Source organism: Cololabis saira, chromosome 1 (genome assembly GCF_033807715.1).
Source record: "Cololabis saira isolate AMF1-May2022 chromosome 1, fColSai1.1, whole genome shotgun sequence".
Lineage (NCBI taxonomy): Eukaryota > Metazoa > Chordata > Actinopteri > Beloniformes > Belonidae > Cololabis > Cololabis saira.
The window spans coordinates 20,034,840-20,056,075 of record NC_084587.1 but is presented as its reverse complement, the minus strand read 5'-3'; the positions used below and the strand labels follow the sequence as shown (position 1 = coordinate 20,056,075).

The 21,236-nt window shown below is 43.1% G+C and overlaps 1 protein-coding gene across 1 annotated transcript in view; it reads right to left on the bottom strand.

Annotated features, from left to right (window-relative positions):
• Positions 1-21,236, bottom strand: part of gstcd (glutathione S-transferase, C-terminal domain containing) — a 107,956-nt gene that overhangs the window by 69,902 nt on the left and 16,818 nt on the right. Inside the window, exons 4-5 of the mRNA XM_061717323.1 lie at positions 20,447-20,716; positions 13,043-13,136 (exon numbers count right to left, since the gene is read on the bottom strand). Coding sequence (XP_061573307.1) covers positions 13,043-13,136; positions 20,447-20,716 — 364 coding nt within the window. The remainder of the gene's footprint in view (positions 1-13,042; positions 13,137-20,446; positions 20,717-21,236) is intronic.

The following is a 21,236-nucleotide window of genomic DNA, read 5'->3' as shown; positions in this document are numbered from 1 at the left end:
GACAATAATGGAAAGTGCAAATAAAAAATATGCAGCCGTTCTCTTTTATTTCTTTGCAGATCGCAAAGCTAAGACCTTATCAAGCCCTACATTATGGGCCACATTCACAAATGCAATTTAAAAAGAAAATGAAAAAAACTCTAGGTAACCTTGTCTAAAAGTAGAGTCAATGTCTTAAATTTGAGGGCGACAGTTACATAGTGAAAACGTGCAATGTGGTTAGACAGATCAGTATTCCACATGTCTCTTGGAAGAAATGGGTGCTATGTAGTCTGAACCACTGATCAAAAGAACCATCCAGACTGTTATCAGCAACAAGAACCAAAATCCAGGCTCTGAGATGGTAATGGGGTTGCATCAGAGTCCTTGGTAAAGGTCATTCAGACTTCTGTGATGGCAGCATTAACGCAGAAAATTACGCTCAGATTTTAGAGTAACATATGCTGCCTTCAAGATGGCATTTTCTTTCAGGGACGTATCTGCATGTTTCAAAAAGACAATAAAACATTAACCTCGGCATATATTACAAAGGCACGGATGAGGATGAACGGAGTATGGGCAATGGAGTGGCCTGCCTGCTGCCAGAATGAGTGGAAAGGTTTGAAACAAAAAATAAGACAACCATAACTCCTGTACTTTTATACGTGTTTGCAGGGAGAAAGGAACCAAAAAAACAATTAAAACGCTTCATCGCTTGGTATATCATCCCTCCCAAATTCTTTTTAAGTGTTGTGAAAATGTAATGGGACCATTACAAAGAGGTAAAAGCTTTACCGGTCCAACTTTTGTTTTGGAACAAAAAGCACACTAATAGATCCATATTAGCGAATGAAGCTGATGAGAATAAAACATGAGCCATTGCCTCGCATTTCATTCTATTTAGCAGAGGTTTTTTATCCAAAATAACTTACAAAAAAGGAGGATAAAAAAAAGAGTGGGACTTTTACTATGACAAAAGTGCAGTTTCTAAGAGATGAAGGTGTATGTGGAAAAAACTCAATGAAAAATACAGCTGGAGAATCACCTTTAATAGAGAAGTGAAATAGAGGGGCAGTTCTGCTCGCTCAGTTAGGTCATTTTCACACTTAATAGTCCAGAAGAGTCTTTACAATTGGGGACTCTTATCGATGGGAATTTGCTTTCACATTGCACTTTGTCAAATGAACCAAACCAAATATCGTATACTACCTTGTCCTCAACCTTAACCTCACAAGTAAAAAAATGTATCTGGTACGTCCTCTGAAAAAAACAAACAATAATATTTTATACCAACTTATATGTACATTTGCCCAATTTCAGTTATTACCTTATTATTTATTTATGACACTGTATTGTCCTGTAACAGTATTTTTAAAAGTCCTTTTGGAATAAAATGCAATTTTCATTGCATCTCATTGAAATCAAAAACACCAGGATAGGATAATTAAATGAAAGACGAGAACTGAGCAAACAAACAAGTGGAGGAAAAAAAGGAATGTAAATGACCACTAGACAATAAAAAATAGAAAATATCTAAGCAAAGTACAGGTACCTCTGTGCAATACCACATTAAGATCAAATGACTACAAATTATGTCACGTTAGTTAGAAATGCAATTCAGCAAACGTGAAGGTTCTCTTAATCGGTAACAGCCATTTAATAACCTATAACAGCTGAAGTAAAATTGAGAGCACATGTAATTTTCATTAAGCCTAACTGCAGGAACTGTAATATGATGTCAGGTCATAAAAGTACTTGTGTTAAGTGTCTACAGTAGCTGCATGTCTGCCTCAAGGCTCTACATGGAAAAGAATTATAAAACCAATTGTGAAGTCTGACTGTGATACTTCACAATGATGGATGATTTGTGACCATCTGACAATTAGTGAAACAGTTACTTGTCATGGTCACAGTTTCATAGGTTTTTTTTTACTGTGTGACTGACTCTCCTGTCATCTAGATCCTGCCACCCTCATCCGCCTCATTCCCTTCACCTGTGCTTCCCCGGCCCAGCTCCACACCTGGTTTCCCTCATCAGTTTCCCCTTCATATACCGGCCCATTTCCTCATACCTGTTGCCAGATTGTCGAGTGTTTTTGCTGTTCTGTTTCTGCCTGCCTGTGACCCTGCATGACTCCTGGTTTTTTGGATTTTGCCTGCCCCTTCGGATTGTTTGCCTGATCTGCCTGACTACCTGGTTTTGACCCCTGCCTGCCTTGGACCTGAATAAAGCCTCTTGGACTCTGATCTGCCTGGTGTTGTGCATTTGGGTTCTCTGTCCTGTCTGAGCCGTGACAGTTACTGTTACAATCAAAAAATATTAATGAGACATAATATCACTGAGAGCAGAACAGGCAGTCCTGTCAATTTGATGGAAAAAGACAGCCGACTGCATGTCTCATAACGCTGGAAAAAGAAGGCAGGCAAGCATTTCGAGTTGATCAAGAGTCTGTGAGAGCTCAGACAATGTGAAGGACGCTGTATGGATTCTCTCTATTAGAGGTAACAGTTAGAGAGATTTGTTCAGGAAGGTTGGATCCCGTCTAGCGTATCACTCGCAAACTACAAAGTCCCAACAGTCAAGCACGGGGGTGGGAGTGTGGTGTAATGTCAAAAAAATAAAATAACAACCACCAATACTTACAGAGCTTAAATAACTAATTTGCAGTATTAGTTTTGATATCAACAGTGCCGTTATCACGTCTTCTACATAAACGCATCATGGAGCACTTGTACGTAGAGGAACGTAGCCCGTCCCCCAAACAAGCAACTTAACGCACAAACAATGTGTTGGCTGCTATGTACAGCATTGCATATAGCATTGCTACCTGGAAAACTGGAGCTTGGGAGTCGGTTTTCTGTATGTTCGAATGTACTGGACAGATGTTCAGTTGAACACAAGTCAATGATTATTGTAAATGACTCGTAATCATTTGTAAATAAAAATATTCTCATAGAAAATTTCACACATTTACTTTGAAGAGAATAAATAAAAAGCTGTTTATTTGAATTCATGACATTTTTTTGGGGAAAGAAATTATTTTGTAATAAATCACATGATTTCTTTAAAAGAATTGGTGTTTATTCAGTGTTTCTCAATTATTGCCATAATTTTTCTTGTGACCATTTTTGGACACACGACAAAAACATTTTACAATTAGATGAACCATCACCATCATTTAATCATCATAAGTTGATCTAAATGTCAGGAGGAGGCAAGAATACGTGTGCATGTATCTGTGTCTTGCACGAGTAGCATAAACTGGACATAGCATAAACTTTATTATTAGTTCAGGCGGGCAAAATAATGCAACTATATAAGAGTACTACTAAATGCATGATGCTGGTAAGATTTTGAATTAACAAGTGATCTTAGGTTTAAAGATGGGAAAATTCTTCTCACTGAAAGTTATTAAGAAGAAATTGGTGTCCAGCTGAAGATCTGTCAGGTAAAACTAAGTCAAAGTTTGGACTTGAAACACTCGCGACAGAAGAGCTGCTATTCACTACATTTACAGGTAACATGTAAGTTTTAGGGAGAAAGAAATGACATCAGCTGATGTAATGGAAAATTTTGGTATAACACTGTCTGTTGCCTGTTTTCATTCCTATGCCGAGGTCATGTTCCTTTGACACAGTGGCCTGGCACGGTTGCCAGGGTGATGGGTGATGTTTTGTCTTTTCCAGCTCCCAAAGTATAAAATAACCTGTCTCTAATCTTCTTCAGCTCACTCAGGACTGACGGTTTGTGTGACCGGTTGGACTGTGTGGCTCCGTTCAATTGAATGTTTGTCCTCTTTTCATAAAATCTTCGAAAGACAGCTGAGGTGTCCTGACATTCTTTTTGAACAACAATTTTTGCCACCACAATTTGGCGACCACGAAGGGACTCCATCTGTGCCGGATTTTTTCCTTCTCTCCTCCGGAATCGAAGGTGTTTTAAGCATGCAACAACCTCGTACTCCCCCATCAAGTGAAGGTCGAGGAGAGGGCCTCTCGTCCGGAGGGGGTTGGGAAGGTCCCCGCACCGACTGGGGTCGAACGAACCCGGTGGCTTCAGAAACGCCTCGCTGTTCTTTCGGGTGAGTTTTGGAAAGAAAACGGCCGAAATAAGCTGCGCGCTAGCGTCTCCTCTCTACCTAATCAGCTGATGTTGCCAGGAGTGCTTGGAGCCGGAGAGGGCTGGTCCAGCCGGGGTCTGAGGACCTCTGCTGTTTAGTACTGACCTAGGAGTTAGTGACGTGTTAGACGTGGTTTGAGAGTGAGGTTTCCCTCAGGTTCAAGTCCTGAGGTGAGGTTTTCCCTCAGGTTCAAGTCCTGAGGTGAGGTGAGGCTCCCCCAGGTTCAAGTCCTGGGGTGAAGTTCCCTCAGGTTCAAGTCCTGAGGTGAGGTGTAGCTCCCCCAGGTTCAAGTCCTGGGGTGGAGTTCCCTCAGGTTCAAGTCCTGAGGTGAGGTGTAGCTCCCCCAGGTTCAAGTCCTGGGGTGGAGTTCCCTCAGGTTCAAGTCCTGAGGTGAGGTGAGGCTCCCCCAGGTTCAAGTCCTGGGGTGGAATTCCCTCAGGTTCAAGTCCTGAGGTGAGGTGTAGCTCCCCCAGGTTCGAGGCCTGGGGTGGAGTTCCCTCAGGTTCAAGTCCTGAGGTGAGGTGTAGCTCCCCCAGGTTCGAGGCCTGGGGTGGAGTTCCCTCAGGTTCAAGTCCTGAGGTGAGGTGAGGCTCCCCCAGGTTCAAGTCCTGGGGTGAAGTTCCCTCAGGTTCAAGTCCTGAGGTGAGGTTTCCCTCAGGTTCAAGTCCTGAGGTGAGGTTTCCCTCAGGTTCAAGTCCTGAGGTGAGGTGAAGGAGCTTTGTGTTTTTGCTCTGAGCTGTCTGTTAATGTCTGACTAACAATCTTGACTGTACGGGTGGATGACAAATCATTTTGAGAAATAATTGGAGTTGGAATGTTTTTCAGTTGATTAAGTCGTGGGTTTTTCCCCTGCTTCTGCGTCTAGAATCTGGTTCGAGTAAAGTGGGTAATCCGAAGTATACCTGGTAGAATTTAAAAGATGCAGCATTTGGAAGCAAACGGGTAATCCGAAGTACTGCTTCTGTAGGGTTTAAAAGATGCAGGACTCCAGTCAAATCTGAACCGTGACTTTTTCTAATATATTTTTGATCCAACTATGTCTGTGAGAGGGCTGCGCGAGTGTTTCCGGCTGTTGTGACGTCACAGACCCTGATAAGCGGAAGACCTTGGTTAGCCATTGTTTTTTTTTCTCTCCTTCTGAAAATTTAGACTTGCAACACGTCTGAGAGGATCATATAATCAGTTGTGGAGGCCAGTTTTTCAACAAGCCTTCTGGGAGTAATTTTTCCGAAGGACCAGATTTTTCAGCACTAAATGTGAGATATATGATGGTTAATTATGGAAAAGAATAGAACCCACAACCTTTGTCGGAACTGTGGGTCAGACAACTTAAATTCCCAAAATAAAGAAAACACAAGAAATAGAGAGCCTGAGCGTTAAGCAGCTGGAGGCTTTTATCACTCGCTAAAAAAGAAAAATGAAAAACAAATTTAGATAGATTTAGACGTTGCTGAGTGAGGCAGACACCCAAACAGACTGTGCCCCAGTGTGTGAAGCTGGACCCGGTCTGGACTCTGCGCCCCCCGCCCCACCCGCCCCCCCAACTAGCGCCAGGGCCTCAAGCAGAGCTCACCAGCGCCTGGACTTCAACCAGCTGCGTCTGTTTGCCCCCCACTGCCCCCAACTCCACCCGTGGGAGCACCCCTCCCCCATCTTCACCCGTTTCACCCATCGGAGAGATGAGGAAAAGTGCTGGGAAGACTGGCTGTCTAATGGACATTTTTGACTGGCAGAAAGCCTGCGTTTCGCCAGGAAAATTGTGAGACTATTGCTGCAAAAGGCTGAAAGAGTGCAACGGGAGGGGCAAAACACAGTGGGGCCCGCGCGAAAAGGGGGGCCGGACTGTCTAGGGGTGGCGAGGAGAGCCGGTGAGGTGTCCGGTGGACACGCGGAGGCCGATTGTGGGGTCTGCAGAACACGTGAGCACCTGAATACTAAATACACATTACGCACAAGAACCTTGTTTTTCATTTAATAGGTCTGGATTTTATGTTTAATGTCCGAAAGGAAGGGAAATCAGCACTTGTCTGTTTAAGATTAGGTTATGATTTAAGATTATAACGTAATTTATTAATAGACGTTGGAATTGAGTATTGTGTCAGGAGAGGTTATTCATGACGTGTGGGTACACACCCCAATGCTGTTGTAGCTGCTTTCCCGTGATTGGTATCTTCTCAGACGTGGTTATTAATAAGTACAGAACTTCAAGTTACGTGAAAACAATTGTAAAATTAAATAAGTATCGGTAATTTTACTCATGCCGAATTGTTGGTGAGTTAGAGGCTTCATTATAATACTTTCAGCTGTTAGAACAATGTTGCAGGGGCTGGTTTATACTTTTTGTTTATTCTGCAGCAGGAAAACTCTTGCATCACATGCCAGACTGGAACGCCTCATTCATGGTTAATTAAAGATGAGGTACAAATAAGATGAAGTGATATAAATGGACTAGGAGCGAAATGGATTCGACCTGAATTCACACATTTTTCTGTAGAACGTTTTAGTTTTATTTATATTTTCCTCTGCATTCCAGTCCATCCTAACAGTCAATTTTGTTTGCTGTTGTTTTGATGGTAAACTGTTACACGTTTGTTTTGATGGTAATATGTTATACGTTCACTCGTGTGGGGTCGGCTCGACCTGGGGTCGAGCAGCCGTGGTGACCAGGGAGGAGGGGTAGCTGACGTAAGAGTCACTCCTCTCGATGGATCTAGTGGAATGGGAATTTTTGTTTGCCTGTTTTGGCTAATGGTTCTCCTGTCCAATGTTTTTGTCTAGTGTTCATGACTGGAACTGTTTATTGAATTGGGATTCCTGTAAATGCATTAAAGTGGGTTTGAGTCCCGCTGAGGGGTTGAGTTGAAGGTCAGGGACCTTCGGGGGTCTGGGACCCCCCCTTTTTTTAGCTAGGGACTTGGATGTTGATGGCGTGGCTTCGTGAAGATACTATGTTGATACTTTACTATGTTGACATGGGCCTGAAAAACATAAACAGAGATGTTGAGGTTGTGAAATGTATGTGAAATTCAGCATTACCTGCTGATGCGCCTGCGCTCTGTGTGTGCGTGTGTAAATGTGTGGGTGTGTGTAAGCTCCGTGACGCTTGTCTGACTGCGCGTTCACGCAGGGAGCGTTCACGTGAGGCTGCGTGAATGGGAGAGAGATGTTGTCTCGTTTTCCTTTCTGTTGACATTTTTTTTTTGTTAAATTGATACGAGTAAAATAGTTTTTTACTCATTCTTTTCCCTGTGTGGGGAATTGATGATGTGGAATTGTCAGAATTGGGTTGATTTACTGTTCGAATGGTTGCAGGTTACTTTTGTGATACTGTATTTGAACCGGATTGTGGGTCAAGGACGTATAAGGCCTTTGAGTAGCCCATTTTTAAAATACTTAAAATAAAGATATTTTTGGCCATTTTCCAAACATTTGAAATGTAGTGTACACGTACATGTATGTGAAAGCTTCAAACAAAGGTATTTTATTGTTTTTAAACCTACATCTATAGGGCAACGACCCTGGTTTTTGTTGTATGGAAATTGGATTCTTGCCGTTGAGCTGTGTATGATTGTGAAAAGCATGTTACATATCAATCATTTTCCTTTATTTTGTCTGTCGTGAAGTCACATACTGTTGATTGACGGTTTCATCAGGAGTGGGTTTCGTCCCGTAAAATGAGTGCCCTGTGTTTTTTTTTGGATATGGGTCAATGACAAATAAGGCTTCCGCAGAAGGTATTTTTAAAAGAACTCTGTTGTATCTACAATATTTTAAGATTATTGCATTCCAGTGGCAAGGTATTTAGTATCTTTAGCATCCGATTTTACTTTTAAAGACGGAATAATAATTATACAAATATACAAATGAATGCATTTAATACAATATCTATTCACATCATAGTTGTCAACCAGTTCACTTTAACCTATTATTTGTTGGTTTAAATGGATGTTTTATGTGGTCGCACCACCTGACATCAGTTGTGCCACCTGACTTTTACAGCTAATTTTAAATTAGACGGGCTTCTACTTGGACACCTGTATTGGCTACCTTGGCTGTCAAGTTCATACTTATCATTTTTAAATAGAATGGAGAGTTTTATGATAAAATCACATTTTCCTAGTTTTACATTGGTTGTACCATTTGACATTTTGGGGGTTTGAGATGCCGAAATGTAAAGTAACATATATTATCTGAATGTACCTGGAAGGTATTCAAACTAAATAGGTTTTATAGAATAAAGTGATATATGTCATAAATTGATTAAAATTATTTTAAAGGGAAATAATGCACCCGGACACCAAAATATGCATGCCATGTCGTTGACCCATATAGTGTTCATGAGCCTACTGTCATTGGCTCTGAGAGGCAGTTTGGAAGTGCTTATTGCAGTATGTTGTTGTTATCTTGGTTGCGAGTGAGTCCTGAGACGAATGCGTTAAAGCTTCTCTGGACCTGTTGACCCATTTTGGCTGAACAGGGGCATCAAGCCGGCCTGTCCGAACTGCAGTTTGTTGCCACAAGGGTTGCGTTTCTGGGTCATGTCATTTCGGGGGAGGGCAGATCCCTCTCACCTGGCAGAATTACGGCCATTCAAAAGGAGAAACGCCAGAACTGGTCGTTAAGAAACAAATTATGTAAATTCTGGGCTCCACCAGTTTTTGTCGACAGTGGGTCTCGCATTATGCGGAAATTGAGGCACCATTGGCAGCAATTGCCCATGGAGAAGGCCTACAAGGCAAGCATCAGACCCTGGTACCTGGACTGACGAGGCTGACGACGCCTTCACTGACCTGAAACTGACGTTACAGACGCCTCCACTACCTGGACTGCCTGACTGTTCACGACTTTTCGTCCAGACTGTGGACGGAAAGGGGGGTTACATGACTTCAAGTGCTACAGCAAGTTCTTAACCCTTACCCTTTTGCCAACAGCGGATGATGGAGAACCACTCGCAACGCTAACATCCATTTGTTCCCCAAGACCTGAATTTGAGTGATGATGCTGTTGTAATGATGTTGTCTTTGTTCCCCAAGACCTGAATTTGAGTGAGGTTGCAATTGACAATGCTGACTTTGATCTTTTTTGTTGTTGGTTCTGCTTCCAGGGCTCCTGCTACGTGAGTTAACATTGCAGGTTTTGCTTTTGGGGCTTTTGTCCCCGATAAGTTTTTTTTATTTTTCCACAGGTAGACCCATAGCGCATCACGTGGATACAATGTTCCTGCCTACACAAATTGCTGTGTGTAAATGTGATGATCACACTAACAATCTGATTTTGTCTCTCAATGAAATGTTCAAGCTGACGCAGCTGCAAAGGAAACTGCGTCCAAACAACCTTTGTCTCTCAAAGTACGATCTGTCTCCCTGCTACTTCCGTCCTCGGCTCTGACCTCGGTTGAGATTGGTGAATTGTGACTAGGGCTTTGCACACTGAAATATGGTCCTGGGAGGATGCGGACTGCAGGGTAATTAACAGGGTGTGAATGGGGCCCGACGGCCGGCCATGTCTCCCCAAGAATTTTTTCCCTCACTTTGCTTAATTGACACAAGGTTTCATGTGTCAAGGGGTGGGGGATGGTGAGTGAAATTCGCAATTGTTTCGTTTCAACATTTGCAGATGGATTTCATTGAACTTACACCCAATGAAGGCAAAAAGTTTGTTTTGGTTATCATTTGCATGTTTTCTAAATGGATTGAAGCTTTTCCCACAACAAGACAGGACTCCGCCGCAGTGGCCAAGGCTTTGATGCACCTGATAATTCCCAGGGATTCCCGGGGGATTCTGGCGAAAAATCAGTTCAGACAATGGCGCTCCGTTTGTGAGCGCGGCACTGAAACAGGTCGGTGAGTACATGGGCATAGATATAAGACAACATTGCGCCTACCACCCAGCTTAATGTGGTACTAATGTGGCGCGCCAGAGAAGCAAAAATGGCCTGAGCCCCTTTGAAATCCTGTTTCAAGAGACCTTTAAACAGGGATTGGGCCCGTTTAAGAGGCAGCAGCAAGAGACTGGCCTTTGTGAAGACGAAATGTTACGATATTGTGCAACCTTGTCGTCTGTTTTGTCTGATATTAACAAGCAGGTTAAGGCGGCCCTCCCCAAACTGGCAGAGACGAAACTCCATGACCTCGGAGTGGAGACTACATCGTGGTCAAAGACTTCGGACGTGAACACTGGAAAGCTCGGAGGTGGAACAGACCGTTCCAAGTGCTTCTGGTGACGGAGACAGCAGTCGAGGTTGCAGAGAGACGTACCACGTGGATCCACGCCAGCCGCTGCCGACGGGTTCCTGATCCGCGCGCACGCCGTGCGCCTGATCGAGAGGCCACGGCCGTGGCATCCCCTTGGGCAGTTCGGATGCGGCCTAAGGGTGGCGACCAGCGTCCTGCTGGTCGTCTCCATAGGGGTGAGGTTGCTTCTGCTGCTGTTGGAGAGCCTGCACGATCACACGTCACAGACCAACTGCACGACAATCTCACCTCCCCCTGACCACGATTCTGAGGCGGCACCTACCCCTCTTTGGCTGGTGAGAAGGGCTGCTGTTTACACGAACAACATGACCAACACGGCGTTGCAGCTACAGGACAACATATGGTTCCGTACCATGACCACTGTGACGAGGCAGCTGACCAACGAGATCGATGTGACACATGTTGTCGGACACCTGAATGAATTGTTGCATTTGCAGAGGAGGTCCTTGTTTTCCATTTCAGGGTGGGAAACTGCACTGTTCAACCTCTCTGCCCCTGAACTGACTATTCTTTTGGGTTTGTGTGTTTTTCTGTGTTTTATTGTGCCATGGGTGAAGAAGCTAGTAGCTTCTGCCATTCCCACCGCACCTGGACGGTTTGCCCAGGAGATGGGCCACAATGATGAGTGGGTTCCTCCTTCCATGGAGGATCCAGAGCTACTTTAATTTACATTCTGCATTAATCCTTCCTCAGGTTGATGATGTTTTTTTTCATTTATGCTGTTTTGAACTGATTATGAGCTGTTATGTCCTGTTGACAGGTTGTGAGAGAATCAAGCATTAGCCCCGTGGTACGGTGGGTTAAAACATGGAGGGTTTTGCCAGGACATATGGAGAATTTTGTCATTTTTTGATTATTATTATTATTATTATTATTATTATTATTATTTTACATGTTATCTCATTTTATCCTTAACTGCTTAGTCACACAGTGCCTTTGATTCTTTTCTCTTCTCCTTTTATTGTTTGAAGTAGATTAGTTTATATTTCAGAATGGGTTTTTCCCCTACAGGGTTTTTTCCTTCCTTATCTATGATAGGGTAGCTAGACAGATTGAGTCTTTTGACTCTCCCCTTTGTCTAGTGGAGGGAGAGGTTTTGGCTCTTCTGTACCCGTGACCTATGATCCTCTGTCGGGGTTTCTGTAACTCCCGCGTTGGAGAAGGGGTGTGCTAGCGTTTGGCTGGTGCGCGACAGAGCATATTGGTCGCGGGATAGGTTATTGCAAAATTTCCTATTTTATTATGGTTTAGCATAAAAATGCTAAAAGGGGTGGATTGTAATGGAAAATTTTGGTATAACACTGTCTGTTGCCTGTTTTCATTCCTATGCCGAGGTCATGTTCCTTTGACACAGTGGCCTGGCACGGTTGCCAGGGTGATGGGTGATGTTTTGTCTTTTCCAGCTCCCAAAGTATAAAATAACCTGTCTCTAATCTTCTTCAGCTCACTCAGGACTGACGGTTTGTGTGACCGGTTGGACTGTGTGGCTCCGTTCAATTGAATGTTTGTCCTCTTTTCATAAAATCTTCGAAAGACAGCTGAGGTGTCCTGACATTCTTTTTGAACAACAATTTTTGCCACCACACTGATTCTAAATTTGACTTAATATGTCAAAATACAACTGAACACACAGAAATCGGACTGGACCCAAATACTCGGGTTTCCGGATATCGAAGGACTTTCAGTTTTCATTTTGGGCCTTCAGATTTTTTATTCTTTGCAAACAGCCGACTGAAAAATGTTGCGCACTGATTCGTGCCAGGGACCTCAGAGGGGTGACAATGCTTTCAAATCAAGAGGCAACCAGATGCAACAAGTTACTTTCCAGCTCGTGCACTTTCAGTGCACCCTCCCTCCTCTGTCTCATCCTCCTTCAACCCTGCAGGTTTTTATGAGAATAACATCAATACACTGCATCCTCTCTAACATGTGCATTAACATCTTTCAGCAATACTACAAACACATACATCCCACTAGGAAGAAGATGAACAATTCATGCATGAGATAGAGACAAAGAAACAGACATCTCCTCCCTCTGCTTCACCAACACCACCTGAGGAAGCAATCATCAATCCCTCCATTTCCCATTAGGAACTGCATTCACAGCAATCGAGACCCGCGAAGGCATCAGCGCAGGTTTGACACTGCACATTAGTCGTGTGCGAAGGTTTTAGCGTATTTATGTTGTGTTGGTTCTCTTTTCTGTCACAGACCTATTTCCCACTGTCACCCCACAACACAGGGAGGATAACACATGTAGATAAAGCCTCTTCAATTAATTAGTGGGCACCTCTCAGGGAAGCACATCCAACTAAGGATGAAGGGAAAGCTCTGGATGATGTCAGCACAAGACGGAGGCGAAAATCACCAAGTATGGGAGGGTTGGGCGCAAATATTTACACACGCTCCTCTCTCCGTGTACTTAACAACAGAATCTATTTTGACTTTCAGCAAACATTACGCTGAAAGACACGGGGAGTATACAGCACTGAAGGATAAAGAGGTAAAGAGATGGAGGAGCTAAAAACAAGTGTGAGGAGGGAGTTGGATGAACATGGAATGAACAAAGAACAAGAATATATATAAAGATTTAAAAAAGAAACAGACAAATGAAAAGAAAAAAAAACAGAAAAGAGTTCAAGGGTAGGATGGCAAAAAGGAAAATCACAAAACAAGATCTGACAGTACCTTCAGTGGGGTTGATAGCTTCTGGTAAACTGTCCCACGGGAGCGTCCAGGATGGGCAAGGATGAGAAGCAAAGACTGCTTCAATGCCATTTTCCTGGGGAAAGAACACACACACACACACACACACACGTTACAATAAAAGCCTCGGTACATTGGAGATCCGTTGTCCGAATAGTTAGAGTGGAGGAACGAGGTATGAAATATGAATGAGGGTAAATTATCACACAGGTTTCTAATGGTATTTTAACATTTGGAGGTTAAATTCAAAACTAAAATGATTATTTAAAAAGCTTGTATTAAAAATAGAAACTTTGCAAATCTTTAGCTCAACTACAACTAATGGTCTGTAGCACTCCTTTCTTCAGAGATGAGCTACACCCTCTGGTCTTCACGACGGCAGAGAAGAAGTAGAAGGAGATTGGGTAGACACACACCTCAACGCTTTCAAGGACCACTGGAGGGCCAGAAAAGACTCAAGCTACGTTCACACTGCAGGTCTTAATGCTCAAATACGATTTTTTTTTTTTTTTTTATTAAATCAGATTTTTTTGCGTTGTCATTCACGTCATCATTTTAATGCGACTTTCATCACACTTGAGTGTGAACACGCATAACCGGGGGAAAACACGATGCCACGTTATTTACGAATACTTGTGTTTGTAGTGTTTGTCTAGCAATTTGGAAGTACTTGCACAGTCGGATCCAACAAAATCATGCCCAAGTGATGAAGGAAAGGAGGGAAGTTTACACACACTGTGCAAAAAGACACATAACATTTTTTGTCTCACTGTTTGAAGTTAAATCAGACTAAACTTCTCCTATTTCAGGTCAGTCAGGATTACCAAAATTATTTCATTTTGCTAAATGCCACAATAATGAGAGAGAGAATTTCTTAGTACTTTTTGTGTATGTAAACTTTTGACCTCAAAGAAAGTAATATAAAATTATCTAAGAAATTCTCTCTTGCATTATTATGGCATTTAGAAAAATGTCTTTCAATATTTTAACATTAACATTTTTAACATTCCAACACACTGGGCTTGAACAGTTCCTGTCTTATGTTGCGTTTTGTAAATATTTTGTCGTACAAATGTACAAGAGTACAGGACAGAAGTGTACTGCATTCATGGGGGAAAAAATAAATAAAAAAGAGGGTGAAATTACTGAAAGATTATTAACAAAAACACATTGACAGGATTTTTCTTTCAAAAAGTTTTGGCTTTGTTCCTGAATCAGAGTAATACTTTAGCCTTTAGTGAATCTGTTTTTGTTTGTTTTTTCTCCATTATTCTGAATTAATGACATTTTTTAATATTCCTCTGTTTATTTGAATAAACAAGATCAGTTTTGTTTATCAAAACAATTTGGGGAATTAATGAGTTATGAGATACAAGGTCCTGCTAGATGATCTCAATTACACACACACACACACACACACACACACACACACACACACACACACACACACACACACACACACACACACACACACACACACACACACACACACACACACACACACACACACACACACACACACACACACACACACACACACACACACACACACACACACACACACACACACACACACACACACACACACACACACACACACACACACACACACACGGGCAAATTACGTCTCAATCAATGATGCAACACAAATATTTATGAAAGAAATGCATTTTCGGTAATTGAAAACTCTTTAAATTTCCATTTAACTTGACTGCACACTCACTGGACTAATAAAATAAAACTTTAAGATCTGAAAATATTTTCTAAATGACTATACATACATTAAGTATTATTTAACAGTTCATCAGTCACCATTTTCCAGCTGTACTCAACTAAAAGCTATCATTTAAGCTTGTTAAATAAAGCAATTCTTTATCTGGTGAACTATAAAAAAGGACAAATCTGCTGGTAAACTCAGATTACATTTTAATTACAATGACCCCAGCGTGACCCTTTGTCTACTTAATGCGAGCGCTATGGTACCAATTACTGCAAATTATGCAATTGGTATTATAAAGCTTGATAATGTAGCTACATTATTTCTATTTGCTACCATTTAATAAAGCTCCGCTGCGGGATTTTTTTTTATTATTTGGATTCTTTATAGAAAAATTGTTAATTTTAAGTGAAAACAATAGGCTCCCACAGAATGCACTCTAGTCTATTTAGACTATTCTAGTATTTAGATGCAAATATTTAAAAGTTAGAATAAAAACAATTTGAGATCACACAGCATTTAGCTCCAAAGAAGATCCAGGTTACCACTTTACTGACACGGTCCAACGCAAATAAATGTTATTAAACATCTCACCACCACCTCCACCTTTAAAACTAAACTCAAAACCTTCTGTTTAGTAAAGCCTACACTTAGTGTTTAGTAAACCTCTAGCTGGTGTTGGTAAATCTCTAGGTAGTGTAAACTCTAGTGTGTTAGAGTCAGTAGTCATAGTTGCAGCTATAGAACAAGACTATAATAGTTAGTCTCAAATATAGCTTTGCGGTAGCTATAGTGGCTGATAATGACCCCAATTGATCAATCAACCAGCAGGCTAAGCATGGGAGATACTAAAACTGTTCGACGCGCACATTAATATAATAATCCACTGTCCAAACAATAAACTCAAGTTTAAAAGGGGTTTACTATTTCAGTGCATCAATTATCACAATACAATCCAATACTTGTAATAAATAAGTGCAAAATAGCTTAAACAATGAGCAATCAATGAGTGTGAGTTGATATCATAATACAAAATGCGTAATGCGGTCAACAAAGTATTCTCTCTCCCAGCTCACCCCACCTTCATAATCCAGCCAGCCTCTCGACGCGAGCGGAAGAGAAGTCTTATTTGTAGACGCCCAAAGACCACCCACAGAGACACTCCTACGACAAGGAGCCACTGAGGTGCCTTCATTCATTAAACCCATCACCCAATCCAGTGCTCAATACTAATTCATTCGGCTCCTACAGTAGCTATGCTGCTATAGGCCTATGCTGCAGGGGGGCACCGACATGATCCACTGGGCGGTGCCTCTCACCCTTCTTCTCCTCTCCTCTTCCCTTCCTCTCTTCTCTGTTTCCATTTTTATTTATTATAAGTATCTCATAGCCATCATTTTTGTCCATCGTTCCTGTAGTTTCTTGTGCTGGCCCCCCTTTTTTCTTCTTTTGTGCTTGTTTGCAGGCCGGAGTTTCGGGAGCTGCGTGCTGGCCTGCGCCAACCGTCTAGAGACAACATCTGTTGTATTAGACGCTATACAAATAAAATTGAATTGAATCTCACAGCCATTAGCCTGCACGATATTAGGAAAACACATTATATGCCATATCATGGTTGAAAAATTGCACTGGCGATGTTATAATCAATACTTCAGTGAACAGTGTCAATGACTCTACTGCAGCTAAAACTGACCTTTGACAGTAAATAGCATATGTAGGCCACATGGTTTTATTCGGTTGCTTGATCAATTTGGTGGCCCATTGATTGAGTGATAGATAAAATTAGATTAAATTAGCAGTTACATGGGCGTCATAGGCAGCAAGGCTCCATCTGATTGGCCAAATGCATTAACGACATTGAGAAGATCTCTGGAGGCGACGAGTTACAGCGGTGAGGTGGAGCGGCTGTCAGTGTGGTGCAGGGAGAACAATCTGCTCCTCAACACCTCAAAGACAAAAGAGCCCATAATAGGGTCCTCAGAAAGTACAATATCAAGGAGAAACTGCTGGTGCCTTTCTACAAGTGCTCCATAGAGAGCATACTGACGTACTGCATGTGTGTGTGGTTCACCAGTAGCACGGTGGCTCAAAGGAAGGCTCTACAAAGGGTTGTGAATACAGCCCAAAAAATCATCGGCTGCCCTCTCCCCTCACCGGAGGACTTGCACAACAATAGCTGTAATACACTTCTAACCCTGGACACTCTCTGTTTGCAGTGTTGCCCTCAGGTAGACGGTACAGAGCAATAAAAACAAGAACAACCCGATTCAGAGACAGATTTTATCCTACAGCTGTAACAAAATCTACTCAAAAACAAACTGTAACTGATATGAGGGATTGTAGGCTATTTTTAATTATTTATTGGTTTAAATCAGTTATTTGTTTTATTTTATATTGTGTGTAAACGTTTCATATACTATAGAATTTATCTATTTATTTTTTACCACTGACTGATGGCACTTTTAATTTCGTTGTTATATAACAATGTCAATAAAGATCTAATCTGATCTAGGATGAACTAATATTCTTCCATTCGCTGTGATTTTTTTTATTTATTTATTTTTATTTTTCATTTTTATTTATATATTAGCCCCGCCAGGCCCGGGCATCGCGACCCACCTATCCCAGGCCGGCGAGGGAATGCGGGTGATGTGGGACCCCCTCCCGACCCTGGTGTTGAGTGCATGTGATTAATGCCATAAAAACAGGGAGGGGGAGGACAGGGTATCATACTGACAATGACCCCCCCCCCCCCCCCCCCCCCCCCCACCCAGAACAAAGTATCCTTGTTAAATGTATTTATTAAATGTTGAATGTGTCTACAGTGTTGTTAAAACCGTAAGGCAGGGAGTGCCGGGCCACGTGGGACAATGCCCCCCACGCCCCGGACCCCCCGCCCCTTCGCCTGTGTGCGTATGAATCGTGTAGGGGGGGAAGGAGGGGGAGCAGAGGCCGAAGCCAGGAGGCAGGGCCAGCGGAGTCGGCCCTGGTAAGACACCCACGTTCCCCCACCGGCCATCCAAGTTGACGGGGGCCGGTCCTTAGAGCCAGGCCAGGGCCCCACCAGCCTTACACAATAATATAATTCGTTTTAGAGAAATATTCCGTTGAATTGCATTGAACCTACAGGTTGTTGTTTTAATGTTGTTTTAATGTGTTGGTCACTACGTGAGGGTACTTAAAGCATCACAAGGAGTAAAATGAAACAGGAGTTCTAATCATCAAGACACCAACAAGTGATTCGGTGATCGTGAACTATTAAGAGCCTAACATCGACGCCACATCTTCACGTTGCACCATTTTAAGACAAACAGGTGTTACAAAGAAAATGCGTTTAGGTCCTAATGAGGACTAACAGCTTTAGCTGTAAATGTCGAGCTACAAAGCTTTAGGTCTCAGTGAACACGTTTACAACGTGAACACACGCAGCCTGTGCTAGTGAACCCTGTTTCTTGAACTGCGGCTTCCCTAAGAGACCAATTACTTTGATGTAAAATCAGACATTTCCCTGAGTTTTCATTGAAGTGATCGCATTAACAAAGCCTGATTAATCCCTGTTCTTTAGCGTTTCGGTTTAAGTTGCTGCCTGTTGTTAGGATGCTGCCTTTTATTTTTCTTGTTTTTTTCTCACTCTGGCATTGGGGCTCTCTTTGTTTGCATTTGGGTTTGCACAGGTTGTGCCTCTACAGCTCATTGCGTAAGGCACTTTGAGGAACATGCATCAGTGTGTGTTAGCTCAAGTGGGAAAATGGAGGAGTGAGAAGGTTTATGAGCCATTTATACTGTGGGTAACAGCGAGATGGGCTCGGTGCCTTAAGTCGGCAACAGTAAAGGATCGATTGTCAACACTTCGGATTGCAGACCTCTCTTTCCCTTCCACACACAGGGTCGGCCATGGGGGCGTCCGTGCTTGCACATAAACACCGCCGCATTGGCCAAGTCAACGCAACAGCTGCACTCCAGACATAACGGCGGCGACATGTATCCATCCTTATAATCCCTCTAAGCAGACAGAAAGAATGGTGGCCATTGTGCTTGCCTCTGTGCGTTCACGCATTCCTCTCGGTTTTAATGTGTGATTTCACCCCACCGTGAAAACTGTCATTGGTGCACATCTGGGCCCAACGGAAACTTTATCCAGCAACACGCCAAATATGAGACACGTCCCTTCCTGGCCACCCAGCTCACTCAGCCTCATCCAGACTCTCCAAACCCCTCTTTTTTTTAGAGCTTTCACCCTTCCCACTTCATTTCAAATTGTTCTAGACATATAGCCAGCAGGAAATCACGGAAATATCTGCACAGGGAGGAGACGAAGACTGCCAAGAGAACAGTCTGAAGGATGAGTGCTGAGGGGGTAAGTCAGGGTTGAGGAGACAGTCTCCTTCAGAACAGCTGATCCTGCTTATCTTTCGCTGCGAAAGCTAGCTCAAAGTTGGCAGGAGGTGATATCTGGGTTGCTGTGGAGCTGAGAAATCCATAAATGCATGCAGCTGTGTAAGTGTCTCGCCAATGCTTCCAGAGGGAAATGCTTTTTAGGAGTGTGGACCGTGGATTGCGCTGGCCTCGTCTCTTTATACTTAAGCTTTTCAACCATTGCTATAAACAACTGGCTATAAAACTTTCTTGTGTTCTGGAATGGATTCACAGTTTTTTGTTTGTTTGTTTGTTTTGGGTTGTTTGTTTTCTATTGACCCTGAAATGAGGGTACGCTGAATGTGTGGTGTTTGCATTACTGCGAGTGGGAACAGAGAACAATGCAATGCGCAATTTCAAAAGCTCCAAGGGCAGAACAGTTCTGATGTTGTTAACAAATTGCTTTGTTCTTGGAAATATCTGGGGGGGGTTATTATTATTATTCCTTAGTCCTTGTCTTATTACACTGTCTTCAGCTTATTGTACAGAAAGATAAGTTATTGTGTCTTTCAGCCTTACAAAAAGCAGCCTGGGCCAGACATGCTATCTATTGATGGATGGATGGATGGATGGATGGATGGATGGATGGATGGATGGAGGGATGGATGGATGGATGGATGGATGGATGGATGGATGGATGGATGGATGGATGGATGGATGGATGGATGGATGGATGGAGCCTAGAAATGACTCTGATTACTCCAGATTTCCAACCGGTCAGACAGGTGACCCAGTCAGAGCAGCAATGTCAAGAAGAGACTTTTGTGGGTTTTGCAGTTAAAACTTGTCAATCCAAGGTGTTACTAGTAATTCTGTCGCCCTCGTCATTGCAGAACCCCGGCCCTCGCGCCATTTTGGTTCGATTCTTTCTGTACCAGTGGAAATCATGGTGAATGGGAGGATTACCAGAGAGAGCTGGACAGACGAGTGGGTATGGCTGGCCAAGCAAGTCAAAAATGAAAAAAAAAAGCTCTATTGTTAAATTCTTGTCTAAAAGCAATTAAAAAGCTGCAAATGGACAAAGAATTGAACAATTAAAATGTTTGCCTCAAGCCAAAACGTTTAGAGCCACACTCTTTAAGGGGCAACTGGCAGATAAAGGTGTCATTAAATTGCAGGGAGACTAACAACCAGCGAGGCTGCAAATCCTCTACCTGGACTCTGCAGGGAAACCTTTCATTTTCTATCAGGACATTTGTGTTTTAATGGAAAAATAAAGAGGGAAAAAAATGTGCAGAAGAATAATTATTTACTTTGACTTTAGTCATTGTGGGCCTGGGTCCGCCAACGAAAGGAAGCTGCGTGGTCGTCTCCTGGCTGTCGTCTTGTGCCGGCAGGATTGCTGGGACGCCCTGGGATGGAGGCCCTGGGATGCTGGAGGTGGGAAGCTGGGGGACGGGCAGAAGGAACCCACAGTCTTTGGCAGCACGAAGGACACCGGGTACCTCCTGAACTCGGCTGTACCAGCGAAGCAGGTGGGGGAGCTGATGCAGAGCGCTCGCAGCGCGAGTTTGAAGGGAAACCTATCAAAGATGGTCGCAAAAGTGAAAGAGAGGGGAGAAAAAAAAACAAGCACATATTGATTGATGTGTTACGTCTGGTGAAGCTCCAGCTCCAGCACAAGTCACTCATCACAGTGGACGAGCACAAACAAGGAACCTGCAGGAGAAACATCAAAACAGAGCTGACAGCTGGGTAGTGTGAAGACTCAAACAGAGACATGATCAGAGAGGAAAAGTCACTGCATGTGACTTTGTGGGGAGGACAAACACGGGGGGAAGGAGCCACAGAGGCTGCATGTGTCGTGGACAGAGATGGCCGTTAAGAGGAGACACGCTACGCTGACTGTGAAACTGGAAACCACTGAAGCACAGCTGACCGCTAAAACCCTCGTTGTGAGAACTTTGCTTCATTCCCACAGTTACGGGATGTTGGGAGACAGCCGAGAGGTGAAACGGAGGTTGAGACTCGCATCAGTGTCTGGCAATACAGCATTCCGGATCAATAACAATACCGTCCTGCTCAGAATCACCGGCAACTCTA